Raw genomic sequence first — 22,218 nt, forward strand, 5'->3', positions numbered from 1 at the left:
GCGGGGAGCAAGCATGTATCCTTGTGCCCCGTCCCATGCTGTAAGTTGCTTCAACTACTTGCTTTTCTAATGCTCCATTTACTTGCGGAAGACTGCTGATTTTCTTCCTTAACTTAGTCTCACAAGCCCTGTTCTTAAATATCTTCTCCTCAATTTAGTCACACGTTCATAGAATCTGTTGACCCTGGTTACAATTTGAACAAAGTGACTTGCGTGGTTCAGCTACGCCAAAGAGGAAGATGGAAGAAGTTCCCATGTCTCATTCTGTTCATAGTGCACAGGCACATACAACTTGCACCCCTTTAAACATAACGCGCCTGAATGAGAAATTGTCCTTGCAGCAACCATCATTCTCTCTTGAACCTGTTTCATCTCCAGCTGGCCCCATTGATGAATTCTCTCTTTCGCATTTTGCCATAAACATGCTCAGCTCAAGGGACCTTTCAGAAAACTATAGTTCACATTCAGTGCAAGATTCTCTTTCCGATCCATACACTTGGGAATTCGACATGAATGAGCTTTCCGGCGATTCTGGGCTCTTCTATCACCAAGCTCCAGATGTTTTAGAAAACATACCCTCTTCACCATCCCGCTTCGGACATGCTGAATACGAACATGAAAGCTGGATTGATATCAACAGATCATTCCCTACTCCCGAGAACATTGACCACTTGGCAACATTTCAAGATTTCCAAACCGCGCATGAGCACCAAGAGTTGAATTCTCCTGTGTCGGTTCCCGACAAGGAAATCGCTCCATCTTACGATTTGCAAAGCTGCATTGGATCTTGTCCGTCATTTGAAGGCTCCACTTCACGGCCCGGGAGCGCCGTTTATTCATACTTTACCACCGATAATTCAATGGCGTCCAGCCCATTGGGGGATTTGCTGCCGTTGTTACAACCACGCTCTGTGCCTGACATAGGAATCGGGCTCTCCGAGGAAGATTCAGATACAGATGGTATTCCATCAGATGAGCCGTATGCAATACTGATCTGGAAAGCACTTATGTCTGCCCCCGGGCACGGCATGGTCCTCAAAGAAATCTACGAATGGTTCGAAAAGCACACCAACAAGGCCAAAGACCCAGATTCAAAAGGTTGGCAGAACAGTATTCGTCATAACCTCTCCATGAATGCTGTAAGTTGCGTGAGTCTCGTCAATCACAGTTTCATACTCTAAAAGTCCCCATAGGCATTCGAAGCGGTTCGAGAAATCTCCTCCCCTGGAGGATCGCCAAAGAAATCCGGAAATGTTTGGGTTCTCACTGAACGAGCGATAAAACACGGCGTGCAGTCAACAACAAGGTACAGGAAGCCAGGTATCCATAAGAAGACTACAAAGTCTGAACAACCGGCGCCGCAGCGGCAACGATCGGGAGCAAAAGGTGGACGCGCAGCCAAAAAAGCAGCGAAGTTTAGGCGAGCTCTCCAAGAAGCACAGAGAGCAGGAGAAAATCATTCTTCTTCTCGCCACATGCAGTCTGACAACGCTGAAGGCATCGCGGCCTATACGACGCACGGCGAACAGGAGCAACCCATATCTCCAGCGAATCTTGAAATGAATCTTACTCTAGGAGGTTACAATTTTAGCGATCTCTCGGGCTGCACTGACCTCCCGCCTGAATCTCCAATTTTCTATCACAACATACGCACTGGCGGAGGAGGGTTGATCCCCGATTGCTCTACCCTGGATAGTGAAACGATTGGCTTAGATTTCAATTCATTTATGTAGATTTGACTTTTGTGGATAAAGAGGAGCCGCTTTTTCCCCCTTCCCGCCATCGTTTCCCTAATTTGGAGTTGCTTTTTTCCTTGCCTTGCAAACGTCGCCTTCCTGCAGTCAGATGCATAGTATATCTATTTTTTAAGTTCTTTGCGGAGTACTGCGCATCTTCTTCGCATTTCAGCTCGTTTACTCTGGTGGGGGTGTCGGTGCACTTGGAGCATTATGTATTCCGGGAGTTGTCTGAACCCTTTGGGCGTTGGCATAACGGTCCATGTTGAAAGGCCCTTTTCGCATCCATGGATGACTCGACGACGCATACGGCCAGCTTTGAAAATACGTCCTCCTTGCATGTAATGATTGTATGATAGTGTTTAGTTCTTTGAAAATTTTTATTCTATGATCTGCGCTGGAGAGGTATGAGTTATCTCACTTTCAAGATTGGAAACGAGGCCAATCATGATAGATAGCTGGCAGAACTTGATATGGCTCAAATTTTGCAGGAAATCATCATCATTCGGGATTAGAAGATTCCAGTAATGTATCTACCCTACCCAGAACCTTTGAGAGAAGATGCCGGGTTCGTTCAGGCTTCAAGGGACTCTATATTCCTGGAAACATTATCATTCGAGATGAAGGTGCAATATAACCGTGTTGATTGGTTTCCGCCGCATTGCGCCAGCAATCTTCATGTAAGGTCCCACCCGGCCGTCCCTTGCCCGTGAAGATAATCCCTCAGTTGACCGCTGTCGTCATGATGTGCTTGGACGCATTTCCCGACAATCCCCGGCCGCCTCTTATGGGAAACCTGAAGCCAATACTTCATGCTTGACAGTCCGTGCAACTTGTCTCGGATCGAGAGGCTCGTAAACCACTTCTTTGGTCGAGGTCTCCTCAATTGCATGGTCCGTCGATGGTAAGTTGCGGAACGCAAGAACGAGATGCGGTGGCGAGCGACAAGCTATCCTCCTTGTCACTCGTAGGGCAGCGCCTGGGTTAACAGCACGATAGCGCAACAGTCGTGGAAAAACTTAGTGGACGCTAACTGCTGCACCTCGAAATGCACTCTGCGGCGGCTTGGAGGTATCCAAAGCTAAACTCGGCGGTTTCCTGTCAGACATCCCCAGCACGAACTATGGTTCTGACCTGACGGGTCGATGCAAGCTCGAATGGTGATGGCCACTTGTTTGACTGTCCTTGTGCTCGAGCCTCGAGAGTGTAAGCTGCAGCCCTCTCGGCCACGTCGCCGGTGGTTTATTGGTTCTGTCCTAGGCTAGGCAAGGGTCCTGTTGGTAACGATTCGATCCTAGACCGATAAGGAAATATCCTATGTTCTGTAGTTTTCTCCCTCAAGTGCGTGTGCTCTCCGCAGGCTAATCAAGTGGATGGATGTGCATCCTGCGCCAGTTTCATCGTCGTTGTCTGGACTGCGCCATCCATGCGTTTGAATGGGCCGGATCTGCCATCCGTCCACGAATATGTCCCGATCCATGATTCTCAGGGTCCTCGCCTGGTTTCAATGAAACAAACATGTCTCCGAAGTTGATCTATCCAAATCCTCAAAAGCCTCGCAAGATCGGCACCGATTAAAGTTATTGTTATTTACTCGGTTCGACGAAGACTTACATGTGGGATGCAAGCCTTGAATACACAAGAACCAAATGCGCGTGCCGCCCTGCATCCCCGAACGAACCATGGAAAGGTGTCTCCATGCAATAATGAAAGTATCTTCGATTGTTGCTCGCAAGAACGACGTACCGTATGTCCATACATACATTCGTGCATTGAATCCAGGAGGCTTCGTATTTTGAAACCGACCAGTACCAGTATCTTGAAGACCTATCTCCAAGTCTTCAGCCAGGTCACGACCGTATGGTCAACGCAAGTTCTCAGACGGGACGGATATTCGAACGGAGGTGCAGAATACAACCTCTCTGGCTTCAAGGATTCCCTCAGTACTCCGTCGACCAACTTGCGATCCGTGGCTGCATTTAGCGGCCCGATCCAGAACTTACTCCGTGTCGTACCGACCTTTCGAAGTTCTGCAGGATGGACATACAAGTTATCGGACGGAAACGCGGAATAGCTACCCCGTCCATCCGCAGCCTGTCTTTTCTAGACCGATTTAATCCGTTGCTGCAACGAGACAAAAACGGCTGGGCAGAGAGTGTGTCAATGACCCGGGTCTTCAAGGACGTTGGGGTCGGATGAGCAATGCGGCGTCCACGGCCTAGTCCAACGTTTGAACAATATCTAACAAGGATTCGACCAGGGGCAACCGCGCCTCATCCATACCAGGTTCAAGTCTAATCAAACATGCGTTTGAAACGTACCTTCCTCTTATCGTGAGCGAGAAGTTTTCGATCTCGTGAAGTCTATTTTTGAGGGTCCATGGTATGCATATGCCCTAAACATGTCGCTTCGAGATCTTTCGAGTTGGGCTAAGAATACCCCTGTGTTTGGGACTTTGCAATTGCCTCGATATCGTGGGACGCTCGGAGATGTGCCCTCTTTCCTCTACGCCGTGGCCAGGTCTCAGATGATGTGCCACTGGTCTCTTCGAACGACGGTTGTGGTCGATCGGTACATGCCCCCTCTTTCTTGAGCATCTTTGGCAAGCTGGAGCTCTTCAGAAATGGCTGCCACCCTGCAGAGATGATCGCATCCATGCAGGATTAGCGATGTGTGTAGGTCTCGACGCATTCCGGTGGGCCAGAGCCGTAGAAACCCGCTGCTTGCTTCCTCCCATAGTCCCCATTGTTCAGGGAATGAGAAGGTCCCTCCCTGCGATTTTCTTCTTGCACATACCTCCAAAGCACCAAGCAAAGGATGGCAGATACTCATTCTTCTGCTGGTTTTGTAGGGAACATAGTCATTAGCGTGGAGCCACTGTCCTCTACAATGGGCACAGGTCCTTCGTTACGGAACACAGATTAATATGAGAAGCCTTGGAAGGCTGTTGCTCGGCACTCAAAGATCCTTGAATGGAAGTCCAACTCTACTAGCCTTTCATGGCGCGAGCATCTAAATTTACCTGGATCATGCATCCGAAATAGCGAGTTTTTGTGGCACGATATTGCATGTTAATCGATGATAGGACTATTAGCCGCCATCAATTCGCTGTGCCATGAATAGCGCTGCAGTTTACCGGCCATGTTGCATACGTACAGAGCACCGAATGAAAAACTGCAGCGAGATCCAGAACCCAACATGACTGAGAAAGCGTCTTCTAGCTTGACAGGCATTTCTTCGGACAGCTGCCCCCCCTTTGTGTGGGCAAGCCATGCCAAGTCTCGTTATTGTGCATTCAAAGGGCAGTCTCATCCAAGATGCGCAAAACGTGAACCGACTCGGAATTCTCTACGGAGCATACCGAATGATGTAGGCCGGCCAGCGGGCATCTGTTTCTGATATTTCGTCAAAAATCTATATTTGTCAATCCATGCTTCACCGTTCCAAAAGACTTGAGGCTGTTTCGCCCAACCGAGTGCAAGTACAGAGTCAGGACTTCAAAAGGTAATTGAAGCTCTTAGTGATCGATAGGTTGGCCACGCTGAAACTTTATGTTCAAGGTATTGTAATTCTTTGGCACTGCTGGTTTAATGACAGCCAACAAAATGAAGCATCCCATAAATAAAATAGGGCCATTAACTATTCCCCCGTAACAGGATTTCATTGGAAAGCTCGTGCAAGCAGGTAAGATAAGCATGGTTGATTGCTTCGTTATCCCATGCCATGTATGTCCCAGAACTCCGGTGCAATCCAACGTCATACCAGACCCATCACCGTATCCGACAACATTTTCTCATCCCTTCATCGCTTCTTCGCCGAGGCAGCGGCCTTCTCTTGCGACTCCTTCAGAACCTTCTTGACGATCTTCTGCTCTTCAATCAAGAAAGCACGGACGATCCGGTCCTTGACGCAGTTTCCGCAACGGGAGCCACCATAGGCGCGGGTGACATTCTTCTTTGGGCGGGAGATCTGGGAGTATTCACGGGGACGAAGAGCGGGAATCTTTGGTCAAGAACCATCAGTATCGCATAACCACCATAGTTTCGCAATCCAAACCGCATTGTTTCCAAAATATTGCGCCCCCAAAATTATCCCCAAATCGAATTGTAAAACCAGCCAAAAGGGAGACTCACTCCTGGGAGCTTGATACCGCAATCACCGCATTTTGGTGCGGTACCCTTCTTCTTGATGTGGAGGTATCGAAGTTCACCACCCGGAGTCTTGATCACACGGACCTTGTTGGACCGCGTCTTGTACCTGGTAGCGCATTCGATTGTTAATTTCACTCTGAATTTCATGTCGTAAGCCTGGTGATCGTGAGAGGTGCACATACGGGTTCCTTCGTCGCTGGATAAAAAAAAACCTCGGTCAGCATATTCCCTCAATTGGTCCCCCGGAATGACACTTTGAACTCACGTATTGGAGTCTGGTATTTCCCATTTTGACTGTCCTCTAATCTCAGCGACTTGTGAGATTCGGTTCTGGAGGATGGCGGTGTCGTCGTTGTCGTCGTCGATAAGATTTCAGTGAGCAACCCCGATTTGTGTGGGTTGCGGGCTGGATGCACTAAAATTTTGGCGAGTTAGCGCTAACCCTAAAGTAGACTAGCCCATGCCAAGATCCGACGTCGCCACTTCAGGGAAATCTTTCAACGCGCATCGCCTTGTCGCTTTATTGAGAGGTCTCGATGGGATGTTTATCTCGACAGTTCACCTTTACCGTCAATTTGCCCTCTTTTTTTGACTTTAACCACCTTTTTGTTGTTTTGGCGTCCCTGTGCGCAATATTCCAGAGGCGCCCATGGTGAAACTGACGTGAGGTGTTCATATCATCGACGCGAAACACAGTCCTGGTTTTGCAGCTTGATTACCCATAATGGCTTCACTGCCTCCTCCCCCGCCCCCAGGATGGGGTGCCGGAGCTCCCCCTTCCATGCCACTTGCTCCTCCGCCCCCCGGATACCGACCACCAGCCGACCCAAGAGTCGCCAAGTTCGAGCAGAAGAAGAAGGAGTGGCTTCGAACACAGCGGAATCGGTTCGGGGAGAAGCGAAAGGCAGGATTTGTGGAAACCCAGAAGGCCGATATGCCGCCGGAGCATTTGCGAAAGATCGTGAAGGATATCGGAGATGTGTCCCAGAAAAAGTTCAGCACTGATAAAAGAAGCTACCTTGGAGCGTTGAAGTTTATGCCGCATGCTGTATTGAAGCTATTGGAGAATATGCCGATGCCATGGGAGTCTGCTAGAGAGGTCAAAGTGCTCTATCATGTGAATGGCTGCTTGACCCTTGTCAACGAAACTCCTCGAGTGATTGAGCCGGTCTTCCATGCGCAATGGGCGACTATGTGGGTCTGTATGCGACGGGAGAAGAGCGACCGAAGACATTTCAAGAGAATGCGATTTCCGCCGTTTGATGACGAGGAACCTCCCTTATCATGGTCGGAGAACATTGAAGATGTGGAGCCCCTAGAGCCCATTCAGATGGAGCTAGATGAAAGTGAAGATGGCCCGGTATATGAATGGTTCTATGACCATAGGCCTCTTCTTGATACACCTCATGTGAATGGACCTAGCTACAAAACGTGGAACCTGAATCTCCCCCAAATGGCGACCTTATATCGACTCAGTCGGCAGCTTCTGAGCGATGTGGTGGATAAGAACTATTTCCACATGTTCGATTTGAATAGTTTCCTAACAGCAAAGGCCCTCAACGTTGCTATTCCGGGTGGCCCAAGGTTCGAGCCGTTATACAAGGATATAGACCCTAACGACGAAGATTTCGGTGAATTTAACGCTATTGATCGCATCATCTTCCGAGCGCCAATTAGAACTGAATACAGGGTCGCTTTTCCCTATTTGTACAACTCATTACCGAGAAGCGTGAAGCTGTCGTGGTACTCTCATCCTCAAGTTGTATATGTTCGAACCGACGATCCGAATCTTCCAGCGTTTTACTTCGACCCCGTTATTAATCCTATTTCTTCTCGATCGGTCGCTCCAAAGAACATCACCGTTAGCCACGAAGATCAAATCTTCGGTCCGGGAAACGATGAAGATGATTTCGAGCTCCCTGGTGATATTGAGCCTTTCTTAGCTGACGAAGAGCTATATACAAGCGAAACAGCGTCAGCTATTAGTCTGTGGTGGGCTCCATATCCGTTTGATAGACGTTCGGGTAAAATGGTACGAGCACAAGATGTGCCTCTGGTGAAGCAGTGGTATCTTGAACATTGTCCCCAAGGTCAGCCCGTAAAGGTTCGGGTGTCTTACCAAAAGTTACTCAAGACATATGTTCTCAATGAGCTGCATAAGAAAAAGCCGAAAGCTCAGAACAAACAAAATCTATTGAGAGCCTTAAAGGGAACGAAGTTTTTCCAGCAGACCACCATTGATTGGGTGGAAGCTGGTCTTCAAGTTTGCCGTCAAGGTTTTAATATGCTAAATTTGCTAATCCACCGGAAGAACCTGACATACCTGCATTTGGATTACAATTTTAACCTCAAGCCCGTCAAAACCTTGACAACTAAAGAACGTAAAAAGTCTCGCTTTGGAAACGCGTTCCACTTAATGAGAGAAATCCTCCGACTTACCAAGCTGATCGTCGACGCCCAAGTTCAGTATCGCCTTGGTAATATTGATGCTTTCCAGCTTGCAGATGGAATACTCTATGCGTTCAACCATGTCGGCCAGCTTACCGGAATGTACAGATATAAGTACAAACTCATGCACCAGATCCGATCCTGCAAAGATCTGAAGCATCTAATTTATTACCGTTTCAACTCCGGCCCTGTAGGAAAGGGCCCTGGCTGTGGCTTCTGGGCGCCTGCATGGAGAGTGTGGCTTTTCTTCCTCCGTGGAATAATCCCTCTTCTGGAACGATGGCTTGGAAATTTGTTGTCTAGACAGTTTGAAGGCCGACATAGTAAGGGAGTGGCAAAGACCGTTACCAAACAGCGAGTTGAGTCTCATTTCGACTTGGAGCTTCGAGCGTCTGTGATGGCGGATCTAATGGACATGATGCCAGAGGGAATCAAGCAGAACAAAGTCAATACAGTCCTTCAGCACCTTTCAGAAGCGTGGAGATGCTGGAAGAGCAACATTCCGTGGAAAGTACCCGGTCTTCCAGCTCCAATCGAGAACATTATTTTGCGATACGTTAAGAGCAAGGCGGATTGGTGGATATCGGTCGCTCATTACAACCGTGAGCGAATTCGGCGCGGAGCAACCGTTGATAAAACAGTGGCTAAGAAAAACCTTGGTCGTTTAACTCGTCTATGGTTGAAAGCTGAGCAAGAGCGACAGCATAACTACCTGAAAGACGGCCCGTATGTATCTTCTGAGGAAGCTGTTGCTATCTACACTACCACCGTTCATTGGCTTGAATCCCGCAAATTTTCACCGATCCCGTTCCCTAGTGTATCCTACAAGCACGACACAAAGATTTTGATTTTGGCCTTGGAACGTTTACGTGAGGCATATTCGGTCAAAGGCCGTTTGAATCAAAGCCAGCGAGAAGAACTTGCTTTGATCGAACAAGCCTACGATTCCCCAGGCACAACTCTTGCGAGAATCAAGCGATTCCTTCTTACTCAGCGAGCGTTTAAAGAGGTTGGTATCGATATGAACGACAACTATAGTCATATCAACCCAGTTTATGACATCGAGCCTATCGAGAAGATCACCGATGCATATTTGGACCAGTATCTATGGTATCAAGCTGATCAACGCCACCTTTTCCCGTCCTGGATTAAACCTTCTGATTCCGAAGTGCCGCCGCTTCTCGTTTATAAATGGGCCCAAGGCATCAACAACCTTTCAAATGTGTGGGAGACCGCTGACGGCGAATGCAACGTCATGATTGAGACGGAGCTTTCGAAAGTGTATGAAAAGATTGATCTTACACTTCTCAACCGCTTACTCCGTCTCATTATGGACCATAACTTGGCAGATTATATCACGTCTAAAAACAACGTTCAGCTCAACTACAAGGATATGAACCACACTAACAGCTATGGTCTAATCCGCGGTCTCCAGTTCTCCGGCTTCGTCTTCCAATACTATGGCTTGGTGATCGATCTACTCCTGCTCGGGCTGCAGCGAGCCAGTGAGCTAGCCGGTCCACCCCAGAGCCCTAACGACTTCCTACAGTTCAGGGATCGAGCAACAGAAACCAGACATCCGATCCGTCTCTACACGAGATACATTGACAAAATCTGGGTATTTTTTAGATTCACCGCCGACGAGTCTCGTGATCTGATCCAACGGTTTTTGACCGAACAGCCCGACCCGAACTTTGAAAATGTTATCGGTTATAAGAATAAAAAGTGCTGGCCGAGAGATTCTAGGATGAGACTGATGAGGCATGATGTCAACCTTGGTCGTGCCGTGTTCTGGGATTTGAAGAATCGTCTTCCAAGGTCTATAACTACAATTGAATGGGATGACACGTTTGCGAGTGTCTACAGTCGGGACAACCCTAATCTTCTCTTCTCCATGTGCGGATTCGAAGTGCGTATCCTTCCAAAGACTCGAAACCAGAATGAGGAATTTTCGGTAAAAGACAGCGTCTGGTCCCTCACAGATAATTCCACGAAAGAGCGAACTGCGTATGCATTCCTTCAGGTCACGGAAGAAGATATCCAGAAATTCAATAATCGCATTCGACAGATTCTTATGTCCTCTGGGTCGACTACGTTCACCAAAATTGCGAACAAATGGAATACCAGCTTGATTGCGCTCTTCACATACTACCGTGAAGCTGCAGTCTCGACTGTTAACCTCCTAGATACCATTGTGAAGTGCGAGACCAAAATTCAAACTCGAGTGAAGATCGGCCTTAACTCCAAGATGCCTTCTCGTTTTCCTCCTGCGGTGTTCTATACACCTAAGGAATTAGGAGGGCTAGGCATGATATCCGGGTCGCACATCCTTATCCCTGCGAGTGACAAACGGTGGTCCAAACAGACCGACACTGGAGTCACTCACTACAGAGCGGGAATGTCACATGACGAAGAGACGCTTATTCCTAACATCTTCCGTTACATCATTCCGTGGGAAGCCGAGTTTATTGATTCACAACGTGTCTGGATGGAGTATTCACAGAAACGACAAGAGGCCAACCAGCAGAATCGACGACTGACTCTCGAGGATCTGGAAGACAGCTGGGATCGTGGTCTTCCACGTATTAACACTTTGTTCCAAAAGGATCGCAGTACGCTCAGTTTTGACAAAGGTTTCCGTACTCGTACGGAGTTCAAGACCTATCAGTTGATGAAGAGCAATCCTTTCTGGTGGACCAGTCAAAGGCATGACGGCAAACTGTGGAATCTCAACGCCTACCGTACCGACGTCATCCAAGCCTTGGGAGGCGTCGAAACAATCTTGGAGCACACGCTTTTCAAGGCAACCGCGTTCCCTTCCTGGGAGGGTCTCTTTTGGGAGAGAGCGTCTGGCTTCGAAGAGTCGATGAAATTCAAAAAGCTCACAAACGCCCAAAGATCCGGTTTGAACCAGATTCCCAATCGTCGCTTCACTCTTTGGTGGTCTCCTACCATCAATCGTGCCAATGTTTACGTTGGTTTCCAAGTGCAGCTGGATCTTACTGGTATCTTCTTGCATGGCAAGATCCCAACTTTGAAGATCTCCCTGATCCAGATCTTCCGAGCACATTTGTGGCAGAAAATCCACGAGTCGGTTGTCATGGATCTTTGCCAGGTATTCGACCAGGAACTCGAGCAACTTGGCATTGAAACGGTTCAAAAGGAAACTATTCACCCGCGTAAATCCTACAAGATGAACAGTTCTTGTGCCGATATCCTTTTATTCGCTACACATAAATGGAACGTCACACGCCCTTCACTTTTATTCGATACAAAGGATGTGATCGAGGCCACAACGACAAACAAATTCTGGTTGGATGTACAATTGAGATATGGCGATTACGATTCTCACGATATCGAAAGATATGTCCGTGCTAAGTATCTTGATTATACCACGGATAGCATGAGCATCTATCCCTCGGCAACTGGACTGATGATCGGTATCGACCTGGCATATAACCTGTATTCTGCGTATGGCCAGTACTTCCCTGGTTTGAAAGCTCTCGTCCAACAAGCCATGGCCAAAGTTATGAAGGCAAATCCAGCTTTGTACGTCCTAAGAGAACGTATCCGCAAGGGTCTGCAGCTTTATGCGTCGGAGAGCAACCAAGAGTTTCTAAACTCTCAAAATTATTCTGAACTCTTCAGTAACCAAATCCAGCTATTCATCGACGATACCAATGTCTATCGCGTCACTATCCACAAAACCTTTGAAGGCAACTTGACGACAAAGCCTATCAACGGTGCCATTTTCATCTTCAACCCGCGGACTGGCCAGCTCTTTTTGAAAATTATTCACACAAGCGTTTGGGCCGGACAAAAACGTCTGGGTCAGTTGGCTAAATGGAAAACCGCAGAAGAAGTGGCGGCGCTTATCCGATCTCTACCAGTTGAAGAACAGCCCAAGCAGTTGATTGTTACAAGAAAGGGTCTTCTTGATCCTCTTGAAGTGCATCTTCTTGACTTCCCAAACATTTCAATTCGAGCTTCCGAGTTACAACTGCCATTCCAGGCCGCCATGAAGATTGAAAAACTCGCAGATATGATTCTTCGGGCAACGGAGCCACAGATGGTACTGTTCAACTTGTATGACGAATGGCTAAAGACAATCTCGTCGTACACTGCCTTCTCCCGGTTGATTTTAATCCTCCGAGCACTGCATGTCAACATTGACAAGACCAAGATTCTCTTGCGTCCAGATAAGAGTGTAATTACCCAAGAGCACCATATCTGGCCTACCCTTTCGGATGAGGATTGGATCAAACTCGAAGTTCAGCTCCGTGATTTAATCTTGAACGACTACGGCAAGAAGAACAATGTTAACACCCAGAGTTTGACCAGCAGCGAAGTTCGGGATATTATTCTTGGTATGGAGATTAGTGCACCGTCATTACAGCGTCAGCAGGCCGCCGAAATGGAGAAGCAGCAACAGGATCAAAAGCAGCTCACCGCCGTGACTACCAAGACACAAAACGTACGCGGGGAAGAGATTATTGTTACGACCACGTCTCAATACGAGCAGCAGTCCTTCGCCTCGAAGACAGAGTGGCGTACACGTGCCATTGCGACATCGAATCTTCGGACACGGGCTAACAATATCTATATCTCGTCCGAGGACATTCAAGAGGATGGACATTTCACGTATATCATGCCAAAAAATATCCTCAAACGATTCATTATGATCTCGGACCTCCGGGTTCAGGTGGCTGCGTTCTTATACGGTCGCTCACCTCCCGATAACGCACAGATCAAGGAAATAATAACCATCGTCATGATACCACAAGTTGGGAACACTCGAGACGTTCAGCTGCCCCAGCAACTGCCAAAACACGAATATCTCAACGACCTTGAGCCGCTTGGAATTATCCACACCATGTCGGGCAACGAGCCATCGTATATGACCGCTATGGACGTTACGCAACACTCCCGTCTAATGAATGCGCATCCATCATGGGATAAGAAGACTGTGACTATGACAGTATCTTTTACTCCGGGCTCCGTTTCCTTGTCTGCATGGTCGTTGACTCCTCAAGGCTATAAATGGGGCGCTGAGAACAAGGATACGAGCTCAGACCAACCGCAGGGATTCTCGACCAGCTTTGGTGAGAAGTGTCAGCTACTGCTCAGCGATCGTATTCGTGGCTATTTCTTGGTTCCTGAGAACAATGTGTGGAATTACAGCTTCATGGGCAGCTCGTTCAGCAGCGTGGAGAAGAGACCTGTGTACGTCAAGGTTGACACTCCATTGCGATTCTACGATGATCAGCACAGGCCTTTACATTTCCAGAACTTTGCCGAGCTAGAGGATATCTGGGTAGATCGGACTGATAACTTCGCGTGATCTCCTCGTTTCATATTCTTACCGTTCTACTTTGGTTAGAAGAAATACTTCAAATATTGTATGGCGTTCTAGCAATGCTTTTCAAAAGGGGACCGTATTTTTCATTCAAAGTCGTTATATTTGGGAGATGATTTCATGTATTTTTAATACCACGGAGATTGAGACTGGCAATGATATGTATTCTAGGCAGGTTAAGAATAATGTATTAGTGACGAAGGGATTTACATCTCTATGATCATGTACCTGCGCTGCGGGTGGGCTTGTTGCCGTGGCCAGCCAGTAATTATTCATGATTCCTCATCGAATCAAACCTCCAGCCAAACGGGGGGCGCATTCTAAGGTTTGGATACCTCGCGGACTCGTTATCCTTCGTGGTGACGGAAAACCTTGTGACGGCAGATCATATCTGTACCCATACTCCATAATCCTACAACATCCTGCAATATTAACCAGCTCTCACGCCGGACAAAGTATAAAAGCAAAGATACAACCTAATCCCCCACGCTTCACCAGAGTTGTGAAAAAAGTTCCGATGCTCATTTCAGGTCAGGAACATCGACCGAGCGCCTCATTCTTGGACGGGTGTTTTATTAGTTGTTTAGTTCGCATTTCCCCGCGCATTTTGGGGGTTCTGTCTGTAGTGCGTGCACGGTTGGGGGGGGGAAAAAAAAAGGAATCCCTGCCCAGCCCCCCAGACATTAGGTATCGCTCGATCTTCAGGGCCAAACAGCGATGGCCTTCGACTTCCAATCCAGCCTTCACCGCCTCGACCCTGAACACACGTGGGGGATCACGCGCCTGATGGGTGGGTTTGTCAATCTTCACTGTTCGGGCCGAGAAGCAGACGCTATGCTCGCGGGAAGGGGTGTGTGCTAGCTGCCGAAGTTCCGGAAACGGCGGACGATATTATGGAGTAGGCGAAAGGTCGCGCGCCCCGCGGATTGGGCGGTATGGGAGCTTGATATCGAAGTATGCTCCACCGTACGTGGCCAGTGTGGGCGAAAGTGCGCCGTTTGATCAGGCGAGACAGGTAAGTAATGGGTCTTCGTTCTTTTTCTTTTTTTCTTTCTTTCTTTCTTTTTTGGCTTTTTTGCTTCTTCTTCTTCTTCTTCTTCTTCTCTCCTGGTGTTTTTCTTTTTTCTTTTTATTGTTCTGTGGTTCTCTTTGTTTTGCTTTTCTCGGTCTTTTTCTTTTTTTTCTTTTTCCTTTCTTTTTATATATATTCCGCGAAATTCGTTTCACTGAATCGCATATGCGTAGAAAGTCGAAGCGAACGCTCTGCGTCCCTTCGCCGGACCTCTAGTATCAGCTTTCTCAAACAACTTACCCGTTGTGCCCGCATTGATATACCATATCTCATGTTTTGATCCTTGAAGACCTGGGTAGTCTACCTCCCTTGCTGGATTACCTCTCGTGTTCTTCAGCCCTAGCGGGCAAGTCATTCACAGACAATGAGTCTTGTGAATATGTTGGGAAGAGCCTGCGAAAGTTCTTCGCGTATCTGCATTCAAGGAGTACCTTCGATGGAATCGTCGCTCCCTTCGACGGCGAGCGGGATCTCACTTCCATCTGGAACCCAAGCATGAAAGCCGTGGTGAGAAGCGTGGCTGTTGCGCCCATCAGGGGCTACCTGCATGGCTTTGGTATCCCTGACCCCGAAGGGCTCTGTCAAGTTGTCGAAAAGGACTTTGAACGGCAGGAATTCTTTGAAGACGAGGGCTGTTTTTCCCTCGGAGACTTGTGGCCCGGTGGGATCCTGGTTGGGGGGCTTTAGGGGGCTTAACGGTGGATATTAACATCGGTGTTATCGACTGGGAGTTCGCTGCTTTGGGAAGAGGAGCAAATGGGAACATGGCGCAGCTGCTGGCCCACTTGCACCTCTACCTGATTGCTTGGAAATTCTCTACGGGTCAAAAAGCTCGTGTTCCCGCGGGCATTGAGCGTCTGATGGAGACGCTTTGTCTTGAATATTACCACTACAACAGCCGGAAGGCCAGCCTCGACTACGGAAAGGAGGAGCTAGACAACGTGGATCACCCCGGGAGAGGCGATTCTAGGGAAATACCGGTTTGGCAGCAGGTATTCAGATCGGCTCTGATTCTTCATGGGCGCGAGATGATTAATAATGCCGTTGAGACTGGTTGGGGCGAATTCTACGAGGACGGGAGCAAAGAGGGTGAAAAGCGATTGGTCCAGCGCATGATAGGCACCGGCGTCCGGTGTATTCAGCTTGCCGGGGCGTCGATTAATGGCTTTATCCAAAAGGAGCATTTCGAGGATGTGTGCCGGAGCAGGGAGGCCGCGGTGATATCTGCATTGGTTCTGAAGCGGGATAGATTATTCACGAAGGATGATGGGGCCTGAGGCTGAAACCGATTAGACCAGATGTAATACTTTTTTCCTAACAATACTTTGTTTTTCGCCACCGGACAGCGGCCGGAGAGCATGAGATTTTTTTTATCCAAGGGGGGTTTGCCTGGCCGTCTCGTCTGCTCAGGAAAGAAAAGGGGCTATCTCAGGCAACTCCTAGGCAGAAGAGGGTGCTATCGGGGGCAGGCAGGGAGCTAGTCCGTAACGGGAAGGTAGATTTCGGAATAACAGATGTTCCGGAGCGGCTCCCGATAGGATTCATGCGGCTAAATCGATAGTCGCGGCGAAAAAAAAATAAATAAAAATAAAAATAAAAACAAAATTACAAAGAGCTCTCGAAATTGCAGAAAGAAAAAACGGGCGATGCACTGCAATGTGAGGGGAGTCGAACGGGCTCTCTTTGCTCGTTCTCGTATTTCAAAACCAGCCAGAGCTACCCTCCCACACCCAAACCCCCTCACCAGGACAAGACAATATCATTTCCAGCGAAATGGGATTGTCTTGCATTCTCATTTCATCACCGATCAGACAGCGAACTACAAGGTTCTCCCATTGCTGATCGGATAATTAACTATGCAGCGTGTGGATATTTGTTTTTCCAGCGTCGAGTCCGGCCGTGGGCCTCTCTGTTCGTCGCAGAAACCCGCATGGATCTTGCTCGCCGGCGTGTTTTGACCCTTTCGATGTGGCGCAAAAATACAAATAAAAATTCCAACGGCAAAGAGCCCCCCTTCAGGCTTCCTGGGGGGGGGGGGGTTGCCAGCAAAAAGGAATCTTGTGCGTGCTTAGCGTGGTTAACGTCTGGCCGGGGTCTTGATCCTCCACCATGTGGCGCCGAACTCAAAAATCTTAAGGTAACGGGGGTGGGCATAATTGAACTTACGGCCACGAGACTTTCATGCACAATGCAAGCCAATCGAAATCCGGCCTTGCGGTGCCTGAGAAGATCAGAAAGGGAGAGAGACAGGAACCAAAAACAAAAAAAAAAGAAAAGAAAAGAAAAGAAAAGAAAAGAAAAGAAAAAAGAGGAGGACAGGGAATGGGAGCCCGCCCACCTCCAAAACCCGCTTGTCAGACCCGGGGGCGAGGGTTTTGGCCCTTGAAATTTGATCGTCTACCCTCAAAAGGGAACGGAGCCAGTCGTCCGAGTCGTTTAAACTCAATCTCAGGAAAAAGCACCAAGCTAAGCTACGAAATACATAAAACTCACTAGCCGTGCGGGGGAAAGTGACCTGGCAATCATGATTCTTACCCGTTGATTGATCCCCAAAAGGGCCGCTTCCGCCCTGATAAGACTGGTGATAGGCAGGCCTGGAGAAACAAATCCCAAGCCCCAGTCTTCTCTTGGCGAGGCCCTTCGCAACCTTAACCGCTTGCTTGTCGAAACACTGGTCTGTCCTGCCAGTGTCATTATACAATAAAATGTGCTCTATTATGCTATGATGGTGGTGTCGAACTTTTTTTTTCCCTCTCTGAAGGTATGTGTATGTGTGTGTGGGTACATAACATCCTCTTCTCTTGTGCATGAGTTGCATGTCCCTCCATGCCGGGGTCCTGAGCAGAAATTAAAGACGCACTTTCGGAAAAAGATGATTGGATGGCTCATTTTCGGTCTCCCATATCCGACATGTCAGGGTTGATTTAACTTGATACAGGTCACGAACGCATCATTTATCTCTGATTTGATTTACATACTTGACTTTAATAACTTTTTTTTCTTTTGCTTGTTGTGCCCATGAGCAAACCAGATTGCGGAGGTAACTCTGTGACCCTGCATGGAGGGTCCTGGACGCCCATCAGCAGATCAAGCTTGGGGTTCGCGAACCCGTTCCCGCTAGGGGGAGGCGGAATCAGGCCGAATGCTTTCAATTTCGGGAGAAATGGAGTAAACTCCCAAAAAAATGAAAAATTTTCTTCTTATTCTTTCAGGGACAAGTCCCGACGGGCGGCTCAAAAAAATTCCCCCCAGAAGGGAAAAAAAAGAAAAAGAAAAGAAAAAAAGAAAAGAAAAGAAATGTTGAAAGGGAAAAATATTGCGATTGGGCACCGGCATGAGGTAATAACTATGTACCGTACCTGATCGTCGGCAAGGAGGAGAAATACCTGACAGAAGGGAACTGGGGATAGCGTGCACTGCCAGGGATATCGGCTGCAGGCCTTGTGTGGATTAGGGCTGCCGACTAGCAAGACGATGATGCCGAAAGAAAGCAGGACAGTCTGGGCACGATCCTTGTGCGTTCGGGGTATCACCGATTTGATTGATGGATGTCGCTTTCTTTTTTTGCTTTAAGACGAAGATTTCAAAAGAATGGTCGGGCCGGAAATGAAGAAAAAGGCCTCCATAGTGGCGACTCACAGCCTTGATAGTCTGCATTGACAGCTTCGTTTTACCTGTCGCGCTTTAAAAAAAATAAATAAATAAATGAAATACAATAAAGGAGGGCGGGAACAAAGGAACACTGAGAGAGGAGACAAGGAACAGCATTAGCGAAGAAGAAAAAAAAAAAAAAAAAAAAAAAAAGGTAAAAAGAGGGAAAATGAAAAAGTGATGATGTTGTTTTGGGAAGTGGTCAAAGTGTTCTTCGATGCCAGGTTTAGCTTCCGAAGAGCATCAAAGCTGACCAGGATAAGGATTGATCGGTGTCTTAAAGATGAAATGCCTGTCTTTGCTAAGGTCAACAAAGAGCCACAAACTGCTGACGGATCTGCCGTCGGGACTCGGAAAGGGGCATGAACTCTTTCTCCCGGGCCCTGGACAGGATGATTCCTTTAACGTCACATCCCGAGAAGGCTTTCAACCAAATCTGGAGACAGTCTGTAACTGCATTTCCCTTTTTTTATTTTATTTTATTTTTATTTTTTTTTTTTTTGGTCCCTTTCCGAATTTCTCTGAATTTTTCGGCATTTTTTCTTTACCTCCCCCCAAAGCTGGCGATGCCTGTCCGCGCCAGATGAGGTTATTGCAGGAAAAATGCCTGCCAGCTGGGCTGATGTAACTACCTTATCTCCTACCGACAGGCAGAGACGGCTTAGACCAAAGTCAAATTAAGCAATTTACTACCAACGCTCTCTGGGGGGGGCACTGAGAGTTTTCCAGGGGGAGGATCCGCCTCACACACTCTCTCTGCATCTATATGCACCTAGACATGCACTTCCCCATATCAAGAAACGGACGCAGATAGAATATCCTTTTCCAATCAGTCTATCAATCGCAAGCATCTCCCATCGCTGCAAGCAAGATCGACTAGTTGAAACGTAATAATGACATGGAAATATGACAAGCTCCCAGTATTGGGTTGCTGGAATTACCGGGATGGCCGTTGATGAAGTTGGAATTAAATATGATGACAAGAAGAGTGAAAATCTATTTCTGGATCAGAGGGAATCCTCTTTTCCTTGTCTCCCTTCCTGCAATTAGGGTTGGCATCGTTCAATAGTTTATGTTGTTAGTTGGCCTTTCTTTTTCTTTTCTTTTCTTTTCTTTTTTTTAGTTTTTTCTTTTTATTTTTTTATTTTTATTATTTATTTTTATTTATTTTTGTTTTTTGGGGGCTCCGCAAAAAGAAAAGATCCTTAAAAGAAAAGATCCTTGTGGGCCGACGCAGCAGAGAAAAAGACAACAAAAGTTACAAGATGGATGATGGACAAGGGCAAATTTGAAATGTTTACACACATATAGCTGAACCGACCACGCGACCTGGCCAGGGGAATCTGCTGTGGTTATTTTTAGGTGATCTCTGGCCTAGGAATTACCGAAATGAACAAGCTTACGAGATGGAGAATGGAGAATGGAGATGACGATGATGCTGAGCGTTGACGTTGTGGCGAGGAGTGTCGAAGCTAGCCAGGGGATCGGCCCTCCACGCTGCGATGCTCTCCACGTTGTCGAGCTCGTGTCAATCACACGGTCCACCCTGACACGTGAAGCATCATTAGCTCTTGGTTAGCTGGTTAATTACATAGTATAATGCCGCCGCCGCTGCTGTTATTGCGGTGTTCCTGCGGTTATTTCGCCAGGCGTTGGGCGATTTCAGCACAATTAGCCGGCTGCGAACAGGTGCAATTTCGCTATGTTTCATTGTCAGGACAGCAAGGCCGGAATGAGCCTATGGTCAGTATGTAGTTGTGTATGTATGTATGCAGGTACGGAGCTTGGAGATGGAGCCGCTTCCCTCGGAACCTCCACCTGGAGGGATGGATGAGGGAGGGAGCTCTGGCATGAGGACGCAGGCGTGTGTGCCGAGCATCGTCATCCGCTGGTTCTGGCAACATTCCAGAAATCACAAGCAAGCCGAAGCAGAAACGGCCCGCTCGCTATTAGTTGGCTAGCTGGCGGTGGAGTCGATGCAGTGCAGATGCTGTCTGTCGATCTGGCTGCGGAAGCCCATCTCGTGACGCTCTAACTTCTCCTCTTCTGTAACTTTGGCGCGCTGGCCAGCTAGCTCGTTACATTTCGACTAACCATGCGCGCTCTCTCCAAGACGATACAGGAGCAGTTCATTCTCTTCCCTGAATGGTTCTTTCTGCGAAATCTCAGCATGGCCTCTGACAACTGTGAAACACGGCGCCGGCCTGGGCCAATTTGCTGCTGTAACAAGACCTGCTTTTACCCCTCTCGCCCGCCACCACACCCACGCACCGCGCTGCTGGGATCAAACGCTCTGCTGTCTCTCTCTCTCTGCCTCGAGATTCCCAGTGAAGCTGCGATTCCGCGAAATTGGGTTGGAAAAATGAATGAAGTTGAAAAAAAAAAAAGTCGCAATGGGACATCCACGGCTTGTTTCTTCTGTGTTTACAGAGTACCTGGACATATATGTCCTCTCCCAACCCGAGCTGAGAGCTTCTCCTCAAGCCCTCGCATCCCGGCAGCAGGTCAATCGCTAATTAAACCTCGATTGTGCAGCTTTGAGCCACCTTGGCCCACTCCTGCCCTGGCCCAGTACAGTCATACGTACATACACAACCTGCATGCTCGGCTCTCCATTTGCCTCTTCAGCTTAGGATTGGAACAGAAAGCGCCGGGCTGCTTCACTAGAGCCCTCCATGAGCCCTCTCTCTGGCCTGCCTGCCGAGGGTCGTAGTCTTGTCCCCGTTTGCCGTGAGGCTACCTGCTGCTAACGGCACGAATTACTTCTTCTCTACATGTCCCTCCGGCTCTCCATCTCTCCCTTGACCCGCGAATCTGAGAAGTAACCTCACTGATCAGCCCTTTTAATACCGCCCGGTCGCTTCATGCACGGTATCCCAAACCGCGACCAGGCCTATTTTTTTTTCTCCTGCTCGTTCCTGTGGAGCCTCAAATCTGGGTTGAGAATGGATACCTGGGGGATCGTTATTTATTACATGCGTTAGGTCTACTTCCTACACGCACACCCCCGTACTCGTTATGCCTTACGATTCGTCCGTTGGGGCTCTGATGTAGGATTGTCGCCTAGAACTCGATGGAATCCGCCGTCAGGTTTTAGCTGCAAAACTAATCACGGCAGCGTCTCCGGGCAAAACGGTGTTTCTCTCCCACGCACACGCCTCGTGGCCTCACTAACACGCACCCGTCCTGCCACCCGGGCATTGACGAAGGGACGGCGTAAGGTCCTGGAAATTTCACCCTCGCCCCAAGCATCAATTTTATTTTGTTCACTTCTTTTTTATTTTTATTTTTTTTTATCTAATTGCCTTTGTCCTTTCCTTACCCTCTCTTTTCTTAATCTCTAATCTTATTGTGATGCAAGCGGGCGTGATCCGTAAAATGAACCTCTCTCATTACGTTTCTCTCCCAGCAATCAAGCACAACCTATCCGATCTGTCCAGCATCCACATCCCGGCCACATAATACTGCTATAATATTACTATTTACCATCTCCACCACGGTTCCTCTGCCCGAGCATATAATAATAACACACAACTATGCACAACTCGTGTTATTTTTCCCTTGTCATCAACAATCCTCGACCTCGTCACAGCAAATATACTAGGAGCTCTTGACCATATCTCCTGTTCCTTTCGTGCTGGCTTCAGTCCACCCGACCATATTACCCCATATTATATATTTTTTTTTCCCTTTCCTCCCTGTCTCTTTGCATCTCTTATCCTTCCTATTCTGTTTGTTTCTAACCTTTTATTTTATTATTTTTTTATTTGATTTTTTTGTTTCTCTAATTCTTAGGACCCTTCT

The 22,218-nt window shown here is 47.9% G+C and overlaps 9 protein-coding genes across 9 annotated transcripts; 6 read left to right on the forward strand and 3 right to left on the reverse strand.

Moving 5' to 3' along the window:
* Positions 1–239: 239 nt before the first annotated feature.
* Positions 240–1,733, forward strand: CIMG_04570 (uncharacterized protein; the record flags this gene model as incomplete). The annotated part of the gene is made up of 2 exons (XM_001245128.2): positions 240–1,139; positions 1,194–1,733. The coding sequence occupies 2 exons, from the start codon at positions 240–242 to the stop codon at positions 1,731–1,733; spliced, it is 1,440 nt and encodes a 479-aa protein (XP_001245129.2).
* A 390-nt stretch (positions 1,734–2,123) lies between these two features.
* CIMG_11342 (uncharacterized protein) lies at positions 2,124–2,900 on the forward strand (the record flags this gene model as incomplete). Its single annotated transcript, XM_012358416.1, has 4 exons — positions 2,124–2,141; positions 2,252–2,416; positions 2,560–2,640; positions 2,760–2,900. The coding sequence occupies 4 exons, from the start codon at positions 2,124–2,126 to the stop codon at positions 2,898–2,900; spliced, it is 405 nt and encodes a 134-aa protein (XP_012213839.1).
* A 518-nt stretch (positions 2,901–3,418) lies between these two features.
* On the forward strand, positions 3,419–3,810 carry CIMG_11343 (uncharacterized protein; the record flags this gene model as incomplete). Its single annotated transcript, XM_012358417.1, has 2 exons — positions 3,419–3,483; positions 3,546–3,810. The coding sequence occupies 2 exons, from the start codon at positions 3,419–3,421 to the stop codon at positions 3,808–3,810; spliced, it is 330 nt and encodes a 109-aa protein (XP_012213840.1).
* A 355-nt stretch (positions 3,811–4,165) lies between these two features.
* On the reverse strand, positions 4,166–4,879 carry CIMG_04571 (uncharacterized protein; the record flags this gene model as incomplete). Its single annotated transcript, XM_001245129.1, has 4 exons — positions 4,166–4,371; positions 4,533–4,575; positions 4,759–4,823; positions 4,873–4,879. The coding sequence occupies 4 exons, from the start codon at positions 4,877–4,879 to the stop codon at positions 4,166–4,168; spliced, it is 321 nt and encodes a 106-aa protein (XP_001245130.1).
* Positions 4,880–5,232: 353 nt separating this feature from the next.
* On the reverse strand, positions 5,233–6,263 carry CIMG_04572 (60S ribosomal protein L34). The gene is made up of 4 exons (XM_001245130.2): positions 6,153–6,263; positions 6,070–6,083; positions 5,870–5,993; positions 5,233–5,738 (listed from the first exon to the last, which is right to left on the reverse strand). The coding sequence occupies exons 1-4, from the start codon at positions 6,174–6,176 to the stop codon at positions 5,538–5,540; spliced, it is 363 nt and encodes a 120-aa protein (XP_001245131.1). The 5' UTR covers positions 6,177–6,263; the 3' UTR covers positions 5,233–5,537.
* Positions 6,264–6,422: 159 nt separating this feature from the next.
* CIMG_04573 (pre-mRNA-processing-splicing factor 8) lies at positions 6,423–13,917 on the forward strand. Its single transcript, XM_001245131.2, has one exon. It carries the CDS (start codon positions 6,612–6,614, stop codon positions 13,674–13,676), a length of 7,065 nt encoding a protein of 2,354 aa, XP_001245132.2. The 5' UTR covers positions 6,423–6,611; the 3' UTR covers positions 13,677–13,917.
* Positions 13,918–15,258: 1,341 nt separating this feature from the next.
* Positions 15,259–16,040, forward strand: CIMG_04574 (uncharacterized protein; the record flags this gene model as incomplete). The annotated part of the gene is made up of 2 exons (XM_001245132.2): positions 15,259–15,397; positions 15,451–16,040. 2 exons carry the CDS (start codon positions 15,259–15,261, stop codon positions 16,038–16,040), a joined length of 729 nt encoding a protein of 242 aa, XP_001245133.2.
* A 542-nt stretch (positions 16,041–16,582) lies between these two features.
* Positions 16,583–17,457, reverse strand: CIMG_11344 (uncharacterized protein; the record flags this gene model as incomplete). Its single annotated transcript, XM_012358418.1, has 4 exons — positions 16,583–16,787; positions 16,930–16,984; positions 17,165–17,234; positions 17,299–17,457. 4 exons carry the CDS (start codon positions 17,455–17,457, stop codon positions 16,583–16,585), a joined length of 489 nt encoding a protein of 162 aa, XP_012213841.1.
* A 2,377-nt stretch (positions 17,458–19,834) lies between these two features.
* Positions 19,835–20,449, forward strand: CIMG_11345 (uncharacterized protein; the record flags this gene model as incomplete). The annotated part of the gene is made up of 3 exons (XM_012358419.1): positions 19,835–19,988; positions 20,090–20,161; positions 20,277–20,449. 3 exons carry the CDS (start codon positions 19,835–19,837, stop codon positions 20,447–20,449), a joined length of 399 nt encoding a protein of 132 aa, XP_012213842.1.
* Positions 20,450–22,218: the final 1,769 nt, after the last annotated feature.

This window comes from Coccidioides immitis, assembly GCF_000149335.2.
Source record: "Coccidioides immitis RS genomic scaffold supercont3.4, whole genome shotgun sequence".
Taxonomy (NCBI): Eukaryota; Fungi; Ascomycota; class Eurotiomycetes; order Onygenales; family Onygenaceae; genus Coccidioides; species Coccidioides immitis.

Coding starts and splice junctions, on each gene's coding strand:
- CIMG_04572 (XM_001245130.2), bottom strand. CDS start 6,176: ATGGGAAATACCAGACTCCAATAC. Junction 5,739..5,869: donor GCGGTATCAAGCTCCCAGGA/GTGAGTCTCCCT, acceptor TCTTGACCAAAG/ATTCCCGCTCTTCGTCCCCG.
- CIMG_04573 (XM_001245131.2), top strand. CDS start 6,612: ATGGCTTCACTGCCTCCTCCCCCGCCCCCAGGATGGGGTGCCGGAGCT.